This window comes from Sus scrofa, chromosome 3, assembly GCF_054392235.1.
Source record: "Sus scrofa isolate SSC_HxYL_T2T_F1_AM1 chromosome 3, Sscrofa_HxYL_maternal_Yorkshire_Landrace_v2.0, whole genome shotgun sequence".
Lineage (NCBI taxonomy): Eukaryota > Metazoa > Chordata > Mammalia > Artiodactyla > Suidae > Sus > Sus scrofa.
Window position 1 is genome coordinate 60,596,491 of NC_139385.1, and position 15,634 is coordinate 60,612,124.

Genomic DNA, 15,634 nt, shown 5'->3' on the forward strand with positions numbered 1-15,634 from the left:
GGACACTGTACAGTTTAGTCCACGTAGCCTTCCCACGTGGCAAGCTTGGGCTTTCTCACTGTGTGGGGGACTCGGGTTAGAGAGGCAGCTTTGCTGGTGGCCAGTTCCCCCAGCCTCAGCGTTTTAAGGGCAGGATGTGGAAGCTGCTGGATCTGGGCCTGGTAGTTGGTCAGAGGCCACCTGTCCATAGGACGAGGGCCAGAGGACCCTTGATCCCTGTAACCCCTGTAGGGCCACAGAGCATGTGGGTTTCTCTTTGGCATATCTTTTTTCCACCTGTGTCTAGCTTCCCCAGGTGACTTCAGGGACCTGGGTATCACCCACTCTGATTGATTTCTGAGTAAAACCCCGCCCCCATATTACAGCCTGTCACATGCCCTCATGTCTTCCTGGAGGCAGTCAGCCCGCGCCGGGGAGGAGGTCCCCCTGTGAGTGCCTCCCAGCCAAACTGGCTTCCCTTCCCGAGTCTCTGCTTTCTAAGGTTCTCCCTTCCCTGGCTGCCTCCTTCCCCAGTGCCCCACCTGCCCCTCTTCACCCCTTCCCCAAAAGCTTCTGCAACCACCTTCCTCCCTGGCCCAGAGACCTTCCCTCCTCCCTGCTTCTCACACAGTCCGTGGCCCAGACTTCCCATTATGCCCCGTAGACCCCCCAGGGCTAGAAGGGGCAGCTTCCCAGTTAAGCTTCCTCCAAATGTCTTCCCTACTGCTTCTAACCCTGTCAATGAACCCACAGATGTGCCACCTGCAGATGCACAGCTCCCACCCTCAGCACACACATGTCCCCACACACACACACACAGGGACTCACATCATTCTCTCAGCCAGTGCTTATTCAGAGTCAGCCTAATGCTCCTGTAGCTCACGCATTATTCCTTCTATTTTCCCCTTTTGGGGGCTTCGCTGACATTCCTGAAGCTTAGGCGCATTTCTTATTGATACATTATTGTTTTCCTTAGTCCTGAGCAGAGCACCTGCTACTCCGGCTAACACCATAGGATTAATGAAGAGGGGGACACTGAGTGGAGGCGGGTCCTTCTCTCCTTACCTGGAACACCTCTGCCTCCTCCCTCCCCCTCGCCCCATTGGAAGCTCACCTAGAATCAGGCTCTTCCCTAATCTGCCTCGTTTCAGAGTTTGCCATCCGCCCCTTATTCCATCAGAGGCTCCTGGAGAGGGTGATTATCCAGGGGCTGTTTTGAAGTCCACAACCCAGCACAGCCTCCCCCGGAGCCTCAGTCACTTACTGAGGACCATTGGTGCCCTTCTGGAAGTTTCCCTTAGAAACGCTGGCAGGACGGCAAGACAGAAGCTGAGCTTTGAACCTTTGGTGATTGGAGGGGTCCTTCCTCCTTGCTTCACCCCCCGCAGGGCTCTGCAACTCACTCACCCAGCTGCAGGGAGGGGTGCCCAGGATGGGCCGGGATCAAGCAGCCCTGGGGTAGAGAAGCAGATACATCACTGAGGCACCTCCAGAGGTTTTCTGGGGTACACCCACGGCATCTCCCTCTCCCAAGACCCTCAGCCAAGGCCGTGGGTCCCCGTGTCTTACAGACGTGGAGGGCGGAGAGACATGGCCCCTGAATTTAGCGGAAACCCCAGATGACTGCGGCCCCTCCTAACCCTCCGCAAAGCCCCTCTGAGGTAGAAGGTCCCCAGCATTGTTCCCCGTGGCTAACTCGAACTCCTGGCTATTTTCCAGGTCCATCCCGCCTCCCACCGCCTTGGGACACTAGGTGCTGACCCCGCGGACCTGCCATGAAACCACACTTGAAGCAATGGAGACAAGGGGTGCTGTGCGGGATATTTGCCTGGGGGCTCTTCTTCGTGGTGATTTTCATCTACTTCACCGACAGCAACCCTGCCGAGCCCGCGCCCAGCTCCTTCTCCTTCCTGGAGACCAGGCGACTCCTGCCCGTGCAGGGGAGGCAGAGGGCCATCATGGGTGCATCGGAGGGCCTACCCGAGAGTGCGGACGCACGCAGGGGGCTGCTCCATGGACACCCGCCCGGCCCCCTGCACTCGAGGCCGGCTGACCCTCAGACATGGGCCCAGAACGGGTTGGAAGATGAAGGGTTCTTTTCGCCCCAGAAAGGGAGAAAATCTCAAAGCGCTTTCCCCGCGGAGATTGCCGCTTCGGACACGTCGGGGCCCCTCTCCCCCGCAAAGCTGAGCTGGCCTGAGAGGGTTCGGCCGGAGCATCAGGCCCGCGGGCGGCGGGCGAAGCGCCGGCCACGGAGGCAGGGGAGGAGCGTGGTGCCTGAGGAGGACGGGGACCGGCTGTACTCGCCCCTGTCCCGGGCCCTGCTGCGCCGGCTCTGGAAGGGCGACGCGTCCTCGAGGATGCTGCACCCGCGCCTGCAGAAGGCCATGGGCGCCTACCTTCGCGCCAACAAGCACGGCGTGCGCTTCCGGGGGCGCCGGGCGGCCGGGCGCAGCCGGGCGGAGCTGCTGTGCGCGCTGCGGGGCCGCGTGCGGGTGCGCACCCTGGATGGCACCGAGCCGCCCTTCTCGGCGCTCGGCTGGCGCACGCTGGTCCCCGCCGTGCCACTCGGCCAGTTGCTCCCGCGCGGGCTCCGGAGCTGCGCCGTGGTCACGTCAGCCGGTGCCATCCTCAACTCATCCCTAGGCGAGGAGATAGGTGGGTCCCGCGGCTACCGCCTGGTCCTGAGCGCCAGCCCTGCCCAGTGCTCTGAGCATCCTTCCACCGTCCCACCCCTGCCAGGAGGGCCTGGTGTTTCTAGAGAATTTGAGGTCACTTTCCTTCTCTGGGACAGAATGAGCCTGGTTGGGATCCCAGCAGAGGTCTCCTTTGGGGCGATTTAGAGCAGAGGTGGACTCCGAAACTGGGGGCTAGGGGAGTGGGAGGCCAGCGGCCAATCTGGCTGCCCTGTCTCAGAATTCACCTGCGGGAGAATCCAGCCCGCTGGCTGCTGAACGCATAATGTGGCAGGATTAAGGGGGAGCAGGAGGAACAGAAAAGACAGCAGGGGAACCCCCACAGGACAACGCCCATTAAGAGTCAGCTCCAAAGAGGAGTTTGCAGCATGATAAATTTAACTCCTTCAGGGACTAACACCCTGTCCCCAGGCTCTGCTGGTTGAGAGCACCATTCCTAGGGAGCCATGAGCTCTGACCTCACAAGGTCGGCTCACGCTCAGCCTCTGGGTCCTGGCCAGGGTGCCTCCCAGGGACCTGCTCCAGGATGGCAGATAAGGGACCTTCCCTTCTGAACTGTCCTCAGGTCCACGGCTGAGCCCTGGAGCGCATTCCTGCAGTGGTTCCTGTTAGTCTGGCCTCTCTAGAGAAATACCAGTGAGATATGCATGTAAAGAGAAAGATTTATTTTAAGGCCTTTGCCCCTGCAGTGTGGGGATGGCGAGTCCAAAGTCTGCAGGGCAGGCAGGTAGGATGGCTGGAAATGCAGGTGGGAGCTGATGTTGCAACCTGGAGCCCCAAATCCACAGGGCAGGTGGCAGGTGGGCCGCTCAGGAGGGTTCCTGCATCTGGGTAAAGACTTCCTTCTTGCTCGAGAAACCACAGTGTAGTCCAAGGCTCCAACTCCCCTCGGTGCCTAGGCCAGCCTGCTGCTGCCCCAGGACCCTCGGGGCTCTTCCACTCACTTAGCAAACACGGGCGTAGCCCCTGCTCTGTGCTGGCTTCTGTACTGGGTGCCAGGAAAACAGGTGTGGATCAGCCTCAGCCTCAGCCTCAAGGCTAGATGTAAAACAAGGCGTTCATATTCCCACTGCACGGGGCATTAGCTCAGAGCTGAGTTCGCAGTCACCTTCAGGAGGCACTGCCCACTGGTTAAAGAGGGGTCACCACTGTTGGTTCTGGGACCCATTCATTGTTCCACATACTTGAGGAGTGGCTGATGTTCCAGGGCCCTCTTGAAATAGAGCAATGCCTTTACCATCAGGCTGCACAATCCTGCTCTCCTCGCATAGACTCCTGGGAACAAGGCCGAATGTGAAATTTTTAGGAAGTTGAAAAAAGATAAGGCCTGAGTCTGGGCTTGGGGCCTGGGGTCCCGGTGTCCCCACGCTGGCAGTAAGCAGCCTCATAATCACACTAGTACGTGTGTCACATCCGCTTGCAGCCAAAGCCGGAGCAGAGCAACTGCAACCAATTAGTGAGAAGCGGTGGTTCTGAGGCCCCCGGGTGAAGTAAAGCCACACGTCCACTCTGTTTCCAAGGACCATGATTAAGCACGTAAGAAGGAATTTAAGCAGCATGCTTTCAGACAGGCAGTGACTGGTTCCTGGTTTGGTTTTGCTTTGTTTTAAGCCCCACCTCATCTGTAGCTGTGCATTTGGATAGTTCTTGCCTGTTGGGGAGAATTCCTCGCTCTTTATTCCTGCATGAATATCCCTGACCAGAGCCCTGTAAACTCTCCTCTCTTCAGAATTTGAAAGAGAGTGTGAAAGACATTGGGAACTGCATATTTCTAGGGAGTGTGACATGTCAGTTATGTCTTTGTTAGTCTCTCATATCCAGTTTAATTGATTAGAATTTGCACTTGTATGAAGCTTTATGTTTAGAAGCATAGACAGGAAACCGAGGAACAAACATACCCAGAAGTTTTTTAAAATTCTCTATAAACAATTTTGTAACTACCTTTTTAAGAATCTGGTCACAATAGCGTAATGCTGTCTGTATAGACAAAAAGCCTTGTTTCTATAAGCTGTACCTCTCAGCCTCCGCTCTGGTGCCTGCCAGGGGCTGACTTGGTTCCTTCCAACTCACCTGAATGTGCACACACCTAACAGCACACAGTTGCTGACAGCTCTCTTAATGAAAACCAATTCACAGGGCGGATTCCTTCAGGAAATCTGGAATTGGGCTTGCTGTACTCTTTCTTTCCTTCTTTCTTTCTTTCTTTTTTTTTTTTTTTTTTTTTTTTGGCTTTTTAGGGCTGCACCCGTGGCATATGGAAGTTCCCAGGCAAGGGGTTGAATCAGAGCTGCAGCTGCCAGCCTATGCCATGGCCACAGCAACATGGGATCTGAGCCTCATCTTTGACCTACACCGAAGCTCATGGCAATGATGGATCCTTAACCCACTGAGTGAGGCCATGAATCAAACCTGCATCCTTGTGGACAGTAGTCGGGCTCATTACCGCTGCGCCATGGTGGGAACTCCGGGCATGCTGTACTATTGAGCAAAAGTCATCCTGACCCCTGAGCATGTACTAGGTGAAGAGCCAAAGACTTGCCCAAGGTCATGGTCTGATGGAAAACTGAGGGCAGAGCCAGGAGAAGTACCCGCTGCTGCCCAGGTCAGTCTGCCACCCCTCCATGGGGCCCAGCCCCTCCCCCTGGGGGACCAGGCGGTCCCAGGGCTGCACGTGGCTGCCCTCTTCCCACTGGCCACTCCATTCCCATTTCCCCAATTCTTTTAGATGGAGTCATACCTCGTCATTGTTTTTGAGAAGAACAGCAAAGCAGTTCTAAACACCTCCACTTTGAATGTGTCATCAGAAAGCAAGCTGAACTGTTTTGGAAACGTAGAACATTCTTCTTTAGAGTCGTGAGATGATCTTTTTTCACCCATTCCTAGAAACGATAATCATCTGATAGTGAGATCTCTCCCAGCAATCTCAGAGAAAGATGCTCCAGACACAACAATTCTACTCAGAACTAACTGACAGTCTTGGTCTTGAATGTAGGCCAGGATTTGTTCCTTGAAACAGATTCGGGGACGTGTGTGGGAAACGAGAGGGTGGGCGGAGACTGTGAGGGAGTCGAGCATCTTCCTGGGAGAGCTTGAGGTTTTGCATGTCCTTGTTACCTCACCTTAAAAAAATCAGGAAGGCAGATCTTATAGTCATTCAACAAGCATGGATCCCCCAACTCTCCACCAGATACTGTGCTCGCCACTAGTGACAGAAAGATGGATAAGGCGTAGGCCTGACCCTCAAATCCTCTGCTGTCTAGTGGGAAAGACAAGACTATAAACACAGTTCTCATATCATGATGAGAAAGACAAGAGAGCTGCTTAGACTGACAAGGAAAAAATGAGAACGGAATCCCACCCCACCACAAGGGCTGGTGTCTTAAGAGGGGAATCCAGGCCAAAGGCCAGCAGAGCAAGTGGATGAGAAACAGCACCATGTGTGGGTGATGAGGGCTGGGGAACGGGGGTGGAGAGCAGCTTGGGAGGCTGGTCAGCCGCCGCATGCTCCAGTACGTCATTCCCCACACTTTACATAAAGGTGATGACAACAGACACTGCTTATTGGTGCTTCCTGCATAGACGACCCTGCCCTAAATGTTTGTGCACGCTCACTGGCACAAACCTTGCAACGCTCAGTAGTAGATGCGATCATTCCCATTTTATGGATGAGGAAACCGAGGCACAGAGGGCAGAACTGGGTGTGAACCCCAGTCTGGGTCTCAGAAACTCCAGCTCTGGCCCCTGAGCCTCGTGGTGTTGAAATCTTGGAAGTGGGGGAGTGATGGGTCGGCTTTTCATGTTGGAAAGCTTGCTCTGGAGCCCAGATTCAGCACGCCAGAGAAGGAAAGAGATGGCAGGAGTCCCATTGAGGCAGGACAGAGCGGGACGGTGGGTTGGCAGGAGAGAAGACCCATCTTTTTGGCAGGTCATTCCCCAAAGACTGGAGGCACTGGCTCTCTTGCTCTTGCAGATTCTGTTTTCCGGCTGAGTTCAGGAAAGGAGGAGGGACGCTGGGTGCAGTGCCTGCGGCTGGACATGGATTTCATGCTGATGCACCTCCTAGCTGGTTGCTCCTTGCAGGGTTTTCATCTTCCCACGTGGATGCTCCTAGGCTAGCTCTGTTCTCAAGGTCACCGTGAAATGGCTCTAGCCTGGAAATGCCGTCTCGAGAAATGACACTTTGTTCTCCGGCGCTGGCTGTCTGATCTGTTCCTTCTTCTGTAAATATGAACGGACAGCTAGTTTTTCAGTCGCCTTATCTGGGAGAAGCATCACCAGATGCACATTTACAAATAAGCCTCGCCTGATGGACCAACTCAGCTCGTCCCCTGACCTGCTCCCGGTCCATCCTAGTCCATCTGCTCACTGATGCTGCGGCAGGGGGCGTGGGAGGGGTTAGTCTTCAAACAGCAGCCCCATCCCTACCTCTCCACCGTCTCTGTCTCTGCCTCCTCCACAAAGTTGGCCTTTTAACCCTTCCGAGTCCCACCACTTCCAAAGGAGTGGAAGCTAGGTGACGTTTCTTCACTCTGTGCCTTGGCGGGTTGTTCTAAGGCTTCAAACCCACACACACACACCCTGGCATCGGAAAGCTGGCACATTTTCCGGGGCAATGGGATTAATTTGGAACTTCTACATGTTTAGAAATATGGCCACTGCCTGGCATCCAAGTTTTGTCCACCTTACCTCTTGACAGGGGCTGTGTCTAAGGGCAGCAGAGTTTGGTGGCAGCACTGGTCCAGGAGTGCCAGCATCACACTTCTTGCCCTGGTGCCTATAGTAGGCTATTCCACTACTCTGCCTTTGGGGGGTGGCCCCAGGTCACAGAATGTGCTAGCCTGGTGCTTGGAGTCTCCAAGACCCTTTCGGGGCATCACAAGGTGAGAACTATATTTATACTAGTTTCAGTGGTCTTTTTTTTATTACTCAAATGAATTTATCACATCTGTAGTTGTGTAGTGATCATAACAATCTGATTTCACAGGATTTCCACCCCACAGCCCAAGTACATCCCCTCACCCCCCATCAGTGGTCTTTTTAACTGCTGACGTCTGAACGGATGATGTGGGAGCAATGGCGAATGAACAGCTTCTTAGCACACATTAAGGCAGTGGTATCCAACTAGAACTTAGGGAATATTTTGCTGCCAAGCCCAGCAGTAAAAGAAAAGTGTGCCAGCTCCATGGACCAATGTCTGATAAAGCAGTAAAAATGGTTCGTCTTATTAGAGGTCCGTCTTTGAAGTACAGGTGTTTTAAGTCAAAGTGGGAAATAAGATGAAAGCCTTTCCGCAAACCAACCCACAATGGAAAAGCGCTTGTGGGACTGAGTCGTGAGTGGAAGCGGCCACTTTTGTCAGGCAACACAATTATACTTGAAACAGATGACCGATAAACAGACACTATTTAGACTTGGATCCTTGGCAGTTATTTTCTCAAAGAGGAAGTAAGCAAGCCTGTCACTTTTAGGAAAATAACTGACACTGTTGGTTGCCAATGATAAAATTAAAGCTTTTCAACCATGAGCCTGGAAGCCTCCCAAACTTAAAAAATCATGAGATGGGTGGGAATATGAATGATATTTGATATTTTATAAGGAAATGCACCAGTATTTGGAAGATGTGCATAACTTACCGAGCTGAGAGTTTGTAGCTAACTGCGAAACAGATGAATCCTCTATTTTAAGAGCAACATTAACTCAGAGATTTTAATGTAACAGCATGAGAAGTTCATTGATACTGTTTTTCATTCCACTTTGCCAGGGACCTTTCAGAAACTAGCTCTTGTCCACTTTGCTCAAGTATCAGAGGAGAATATTGCCAGTAATTGGAAAGACTCTTAAAATACTTCATTCTCAACGATGCATCTGAGTCTTCATAAACTTTAATGAAAGCCATATATTGCAATAGATTGACTATAGAAGCAGATATGGGAAACCTGTCATCTCCTAAAAGACCAGATGTCAATGAGGTTGGCACACGCTTAAAACAGTGCCCATCTTCTCATTATTTTTTCCAACATTATTTTTCATTAAAATGTGTTTTGGGGGAGTTCCTGTCATAGCTCAGTGGTTAATGAACCTGACTAGCATCCATGAGGATGCAGGTTTGATCCCTGGCTTCACTCAGTGGGTTAAGGATCCCGTGTTGCCATGAGCTGTGGTGTGGGTCGGAGACATGGCTTGGATCCCACATTGCTGTGGCTGTGGTGTAGGCCGGTGGCTACAGCTTCCATTCAACCCCTAGCCTGAGAACCTCAGGTACGGCCCTAAAAAGACCAAAAAAAAAAAAAAAAAGTGTGTTTGCAAAGATAACAAATAATTTTTTCTTTTTTTTTTTTTTTTTACTTACTAATGTGATATGTTTTGACAGATATAATCCAAGCAAACAGAAGTTCTCTGAGTTGTCAATAATTCTCAAGATTGTAAAGCGATCCTGAGACTAAAAAGTGAGAACCACTGCTTTGGGTGATCCAGTTTTTTTAGCTCAAGTATCATCTGAATTTTGAAGATTAAACTCTATTCAAAAATAATAATAATAATAATAAGGCAAATCATTACCCCCTCCCCAAACTGCAAACCAGTGCTTAAGTTGTGAAGAAAGAAAATTGGAAGTGCCTGGGGTTTTGGCACCATTTGTGAAAAGCCAAGATCACCTGAAATCTGGAGATGTGCTGACTCTTTCTAAGAGCCAGGCAGTGACTATTTTAGGCCTTGAGCCACTGGGCTTCTGTCTCAGCTCTGCCGTTAACACGGATGGTAGATAAACACACGCGTGAGCCTGTGCCGTAGTACAATTTATTTACTAAAACACACCAGAGCTTGCCGACTCCTGCAGAAAGTCCCCTAAAAGAATGCTGTAGGATTTTCTTTTGGTGGTGTAGCCAGGCATCCTGTATGCCCTCTTTGTGTTCCAAAAGTGGAGTCATTTCGGTGCTCAAAAGGAATCCAGATTCTTCCGTGTTCAGGGCTTGTAGAGAAAGACTCGCCGTTTTGGAACTTGGCATTAATGCACATTGAGTGTCTGCCGCTTAGGGGGTGGAAGCCCCTTCCAAGAAGACCCGTCAGAGGGGGCAGCAGGCTCCATGACGAGGCCACCACTTTAGGGGCTTGTGTGGGTGGGGTCTGGCCACAGGGTCACCTACAGAGCTCTTGGGCAAATCAGATATTTGCAACCTCAGCCCTGGCTCTCTCACAAGCAGGCATTGTCCTTGCTCCAGGTTAAACCAGAGCCCCATGCTTGGGATCTTTGGAGCTGAAGGAAGCCCACAGACACTCCCTATTGCTGATTAACTCTGGTTTCAGCCTGAGTCTGAGAAACACATTAGACTCCACAAAGCAATCTAGAAATACATGCGTGTCTTGGAATGTCCCACACAAAGCATGTCTTTAAAGACTGACACAGACCAAGTATCTAAGAATAACTTAGATGATGGAGGAACAGGTGTAATGGATTTATATGTTTTTCATGTTTCTTTGCCCCCTGGCCAAGCTGTCACTCTACAGTATAGGAGCTCCCTGGTGACTCAAAGAGTTAAGGATCAGGCACTGTCACTGCAGCAGCTCGGGTCCCTGCTGTGTCGCAGTTTCCATCCCTGGCCCAGGAACTTCTGCATGCCAGGGGGACAGCCCAAAATAGATAGATAGACAGACAGACAGTATACCGAAAAATGTGTTTGGATCTCTGAACCTTATTAAAAGGGGTCTCAGTGGCTTCAAGTGTTGAAAGATTTGCTTTAATCTATTTTCCTTGATTATGCTGATTCTGCAGAGGAAAAAAAAAAAAAAGTGAGTCTGTCACTTCTGTGCCCTTAGATTCGCATGATGCAGTTTTGAGATTTAACTCTGCTCCTACACACGGCTACGAGAAGGATGTGGGAAATAAAACCACCATCCGCATCATTAATTCCCAGGTAAGAGGATGGAGTGCTTTCGTGGCTGGACATTTTATAAGCAAATAGTTTACATGGGTGAGTGAAGAGAAATCACACTGCTATCCATGACTGTGACCTGGCCTGGTTCTGTGGGTCTTTTAATTAAGAGTATTAGTGATGGAGTTCCCATCATGACTCAGTGGTTAAGGAATCCGACTGGGAACCATGAGGTTGTGGGTTTGGTCCCTGGCCTTTCTCAGTGGGTTAAGGATCCAGCGTTGCCATGAGCTGTGGTGTGGGTTGCAGACTCGGCTCGGATCCCGCGTTGCTATGGCTCTGGCGTAGGCCAGTGGCTGCAGCTCCTATTTGACCCCTAGCCTGGGAACCTCCATATGCTGTGGGAGCAGCCCAAGAAATTGCAAAAAGACAATAAATTAATTAATTAATTAATTTTAAAAAAGAGTATTAGGAAAAATGCAGAGAAATGGGAATTCATGTGTGATGTAAGGAGGGAAAAAATGAGTAAATAAAATCAGAAGGAAAAATCAGAGTAAAGGTAGAAATACCTTTAGCCTATTGCATTTTGTGAAAGGAGAAAAGGAAAGTTAAATCAAAGAAGTCATCGGGATAAAGGGAGAAAAGCAGAGGAACAAAATTCAGGGCTCGGCAGAGCAGCTCAGCAACTTGAGTTTGTTATTGGAAAATTTTTTAAATGAAAGTATCTCTGCGCTTTTTTTTTTTTTTTTTTTTGCTCTTTAGGGCCAAAGGTGCGGCACATGAATGTTCCCAGACTAGGGGTAGAATCAGAGCTACACTTGCCGGCCTACATCACAGCCACAGCATCCTGAGATCTGAGCCTCACCTGCAACCTACACCACAAATCACGGCAATGCCGGATCCTTAACTCACCGAACAAGGCTAGGGATCAAACCCACGTCCTCATGGACACTGTCCCATTCATTTCTGCTGAGCCACAGCGGGAACTCCTCTCTGTGTGTTCTGAATAAGAATATTTTCCAAAATCCATAGCAAAATTATTCTCAGCACAAACCACAACAGGTTCCAGAGTTTCAAACTATATAGAGACCTGGGGGTGAAAAGCAATTTATGGTGAGTCTCTTATAGCACAAAAGGCTCGTTTCCTGAATGCAGAGACACCACTGATTGAAAATTCCTCACCTGTCTGATGACAGTTCTTCAGAGAGGAGATGAGCCCACCAAATTAAAATACATGTCACTTGTAAGATACATCCTAACTTCAGAACTATTAAAATGCAAAGGAAAAGGGGAGCAGCTTTCTAAGGGTGGGGAAATTGCACCTTAAAACTGAGGCCAATCAATGCATCGTTTTCCCCCAGACTCTAATTTACAGAAGGTGATTGGCAGGTGACCTTGAAGGACTGACCCAGAACTGGAAAGGGCCCCAAAAGGGGACAGTTACACTGGGTGGACTCACGGCTCCTGGTCTCTGGGCCCCATTTGTCCTGAGGCTGGCACTGGGGAGGCACCTGAAAAACCCAGCTCTTCCAAGCCTGCAGCTTTCTCTCCCATGACCTGTGAGGGCAATTATGGAAGAGGCTTTGGGGGCCTCCCGAGTCAGTCAGGGGTTACATCTTCTAGGAATAGATGCCTCCAGACATGAGTCCAGTCCTGGTAGAAGTGGAAGAACAGGTGGATTTTTTTTTTTTTTTTTGCTTTTTAGGGCCACACCTGCGGCATATGAAAGTTCCCAAGCTAGGGGTTGAATTGGAGCTACAGCTGCGAGCCTACACCACAGCCACAGCAATGCAGGATCTGAGCCTCGTCTTCGACAGACACCACAGCTAACAGCCACACCAGATCTTTAACCCATTGAACCAGGCCAGGGATCAAACCTGGGTCCTCATGGATCCTAGTTGGGTTTGTTATGGCTGAGCCACGATGTGAACTCCCTAGGCAGGTTTCTATAAAAGAAACCTTCCTTTCTCCAAATGTTTCTGAAGTGCTTTGCCGTGGAATGCCAGTCCCTTCCCTCCCCTAGAAAATCTCTGGAACATTTTTCTTTTCTTACTCCAACCCCTTTCTAAAATTGTCACCTAAATAAAAAAAAAAAAAAAGTAAATAAAATTTAAATAAATAAATAAATAAATAAATAATTATCACCTCTTTTTAAAATGTAGTTTTGAAGAATCAGGACACAGGCTGTGACATGATTTTTCTATGTATTTGCAGATTCTGACCAACCCCAACCATCACTTCATTGACAGTTCGTTGTATAAAGATGTCATCCTAGTGGCGTGGGACCCAGCTCCTTATTCTGCAAACCTTAACCTGGTGAGTATTTCCGCAGGTGCCCCGACACTTAAGGGTCAGGCAGTGCCTTTGACCGATAAATATCAGGAGCAAGTCAGGGGTTAAACTTTGACACAGAATGCAACCAATTGTGGGTGCTGGTTAAATTCAAGTGTAGTGATGCCCAGTTCCAGTAGCATCCATGGTGAGCATTACCCCCTGATACTAAAGTGTTTTTGTTCTGCAGAAATTTTTTTTTTGGTTTTTTTTTTAGGGCCACACCCACAACATATGGAAGTTCCCAGGCTAGAGGTCGAATTGGAGCTACAGCTGCCCGCCTACACCACAGCCACAGCAATGCAGGATCCGAGCCACGTCTGCAACCTACACCACAGCTCACAACAGCGCTGATGGAGGGCAGGGATCGAACCTGCATCCTCATAGATCCTACTCAGATTCGTTTCCACTGCACTACAATGAGAACTTTCTGTTCTAGAGGATTTAAAACACAAAAGCAAATGTACAACATCTACATGCTCAGAAATTCCCAGTTACACCAGAAGTTGGGCTGATTAAACTCAAATTTTTTCCATTGTGAGATGGTTCGGTCTGTTTCCAAATACTCCAGGACCTTTTGAAATAAATTGGAGGTTCTCAGCAAGATAAGACTAACTTTTGGGAATCAACAGCTCGTTATTATTGAAATGGGATGCATCACGAGCTTTTTCTGAGGGTTGGACTCTCTGGCTTCTGCCTCCAAACCCTTTTAATCTCATATGATATAGTATAAACAAGACTATTGCTAACCATCAAAATGTAAGCAAGTTACAGTCATGGCCCGTCTACTTTTGGGGAAAACCGGCATGAAGAAGCCAGCCTTCTTGTTCTTAAAGAAGGCTGGGAAGGTGGGTTATAACTTGGCCTCCAGAGCAATGCTGTCAACTGTGTCATTGTCTCTGGACTTGTCCTGCTGTGACTAGAGAGGGTGCCGGCTTCCTAGGAGGGATGTGGGAACAGCTCTCGGTCCCTCCAAGGAGTAACTTTGCAGGGCAGCTGCCCTAGGGCAGTGGTCCCTCTGGCAGGAGCACTTGTCACTGTGCATCCTGAGATTGAGCTGCACCTGGCCCCATTGTGACTGGTTCTCAGCCAGGTGTGCATTGGGACTGTTGTTCAGATGTGTTTATCAGGGCCCCGTTCCCAGGATTCCTGGCACATAGAGCCTGGTTGATTCTCGTGCAAACCATCTTCTGAGAACCAGCATCAAAACTGTGTTTGAACTTGGCAGCTTCCTTCCAGCCCCAGGTCCTGTGACTTTAAGTGCGGACAGCCCTCTGCTGTCTGCGGACCAATGAGAGCCTCTGGATGTTGGACTTTTTCTCCTCCGGGGATAGAAGCATCCCAGCCCAGGGCACAGAGCTGTCCAGCTGACAGAGGTGGCTGTTCTCTGGTGACTCCTCTTCTGCTGTGTCTGGATCTGGAGGAGGCAAGAGGGGGGGCATCGAGCCCCAACTTCCTTTTGCTTCCCTCTCGCTGCTGGGGTTTGGGTGCCCAGTTCACTAAAGATGAACTAGCCTGTGCTTTCAAAAGTTTTATAGCCACAGACCCCATGCAACCAGGGGCTGTGCCTTAGGATCTTAATCCAAGCCCAGCTTTGCCGAGGTGTCTGTCTGAGGGACCATCAGGCCCTATGAGGTAAGCCCCTCCCCACCCACCGTCTTCACATCCCATTTCTTGGTGGCATCTGAGACACTTCTGAAGACTTTTTTTTTAATCAACCTTACTGTTAATTCTTTTCTTTTTTTTTTGCCACCCTGTGGCATATGGAGTTCCCAGGCCAGGGGTCAGATCTGAGCCACAGGTGCAGCCTCTGCCCGAGATTGAATCTCTGTCCCAGCGTTCCAGAGGTGCCACCAATCCCATTGTGCCACAGCAGGAACCCCTTTAATTCTTTCATGCAGTAATTTTTGTAGAATCAGTGTAAGCATACATTCTGATGGGTATTAGTCGATGTGCACGGCCCTGTACCCACCACCATAATTAAGAAATCAAACCTCCAGAGTTCCCGTCATGGCTCAGAGGAAACAAATCCGGCTAGGGACCATGAGGTTGTCGGTTCGATCCCTGGCCTTGCTCAGTGGGTTAAGGATCTGGAGTTTCCATGTGCTGTGGTGTAGATCACAGACTTGGCTCAGATCCCCCATTGCTGGGGCTGTGGTGTAGGCCGGCAGCTGTAGCTCTGATTCGACCCCTAGCCGGGGAACTTCCATAAACCTTGGGTGTGGCCCTAAAAAAAAGACAAAAACAAAAAAAAAAAAGAAGAAGAAGAACGAAAGAAAGAAATCGAGTCCCTCCATCACTGCAGGAGCTCCTGTGTGCCCCTCATATCCCCCAACCGCAGCCCCAACCTACACACTGATACCTTTCCACATGATACATTAGATCTGGAAAACATTTCTGAAATACAGTGATTGAAACTGCAGCCGTGGGCCAAGTCTGGCCCCGTTTTTGTAAATAAAGTTTTATTGGAACACAGCCACGTCCATTCTTCCTGGACCCTCTGTGGCTGCTTCCCAAGTACAGGGCGGAGCCTAGTAGCTACAGCAGAAACCACCTGGCCCCAGAAGCCTGTGTGTTTGTTATCTGGCGCTTTATAGAGAAGTCTGCTGAGGCCGTCTCAGCACCTCTGCCTGACTTTATTGAAGAAGAAGGCGCCGGGCTCTCAAGCCAGACCCCGGCCTCTGCACTCGCTCCCGCATCGGGTGTGGAAGGGGTGTCCTCAGCCCCTCCCTCCTAGCCTGGCCCTTCAGCCTCTACATG

General features: G+C 50.2%; 1 protein-coding gene and 1 long non-coding RNA gene across 8 annotated transcripts in view; one reads left to right on the forward strand and one right to left on the reverse strand.

The window, feature by feature from the left end:
* LOC146404655 (uncharacterized) overlaps window positions 1–12,678 on the reverse strand; it is a 347,061-nt gene extending 334,383 nt beyond the window's left edge. The window contains exons 1-2 of the long non-coding RNA XR_014841359.1: window positions 12,328–12,678; window positions 4,998–8,870 (exon numbers count right to left, since the gene is read on the reverse strand). This is a non-coding gene — a long non-coding RNA (uncharacterized LOC146404655). The remainder of the gene's footprint in view (window positions 1–4,997; window positions 8,871–12,327) is intronic.
* ST6GAL2 (ST6 beta-galactoside alpha-2,6-sialyltransferase 2) overlaps window positions 1–15,634 on the forward strand; it is a 76,080-nt gene that overhangs the window by 39,394 nt on the left and 21,052 nt on the right. For 5 of the 7 annotated variants that reach the window (XM_021087112.2, XM_003124855.5, XM_005662348.4 and 2 more), the window contains exons 2-4: window positions 1,699–2,637; window positions 10,488–10,585; window positions 12,758–12,859. In XM_021087112.2, the coding sequence (XP_020942771.2) occupies window positions 1,755–2,637; window positions 10,488–10,585; window positions 12,758–12,859 (1,083 nt within the window). In that variant the 5' untranslated portion in view covers window positions 1,699–1,754. Of the gene's footprint in view, window positions 1–1,698; window positions 4,642–4,936; window positions 5,529–10,487; window positions 10,586–12,757; window positions 12,860–15,634 lie in introns of those variants that run through there. The other 2 variants (XR_014841279.1, XR_014841280.1) reach the window with 2 other exon arrangements.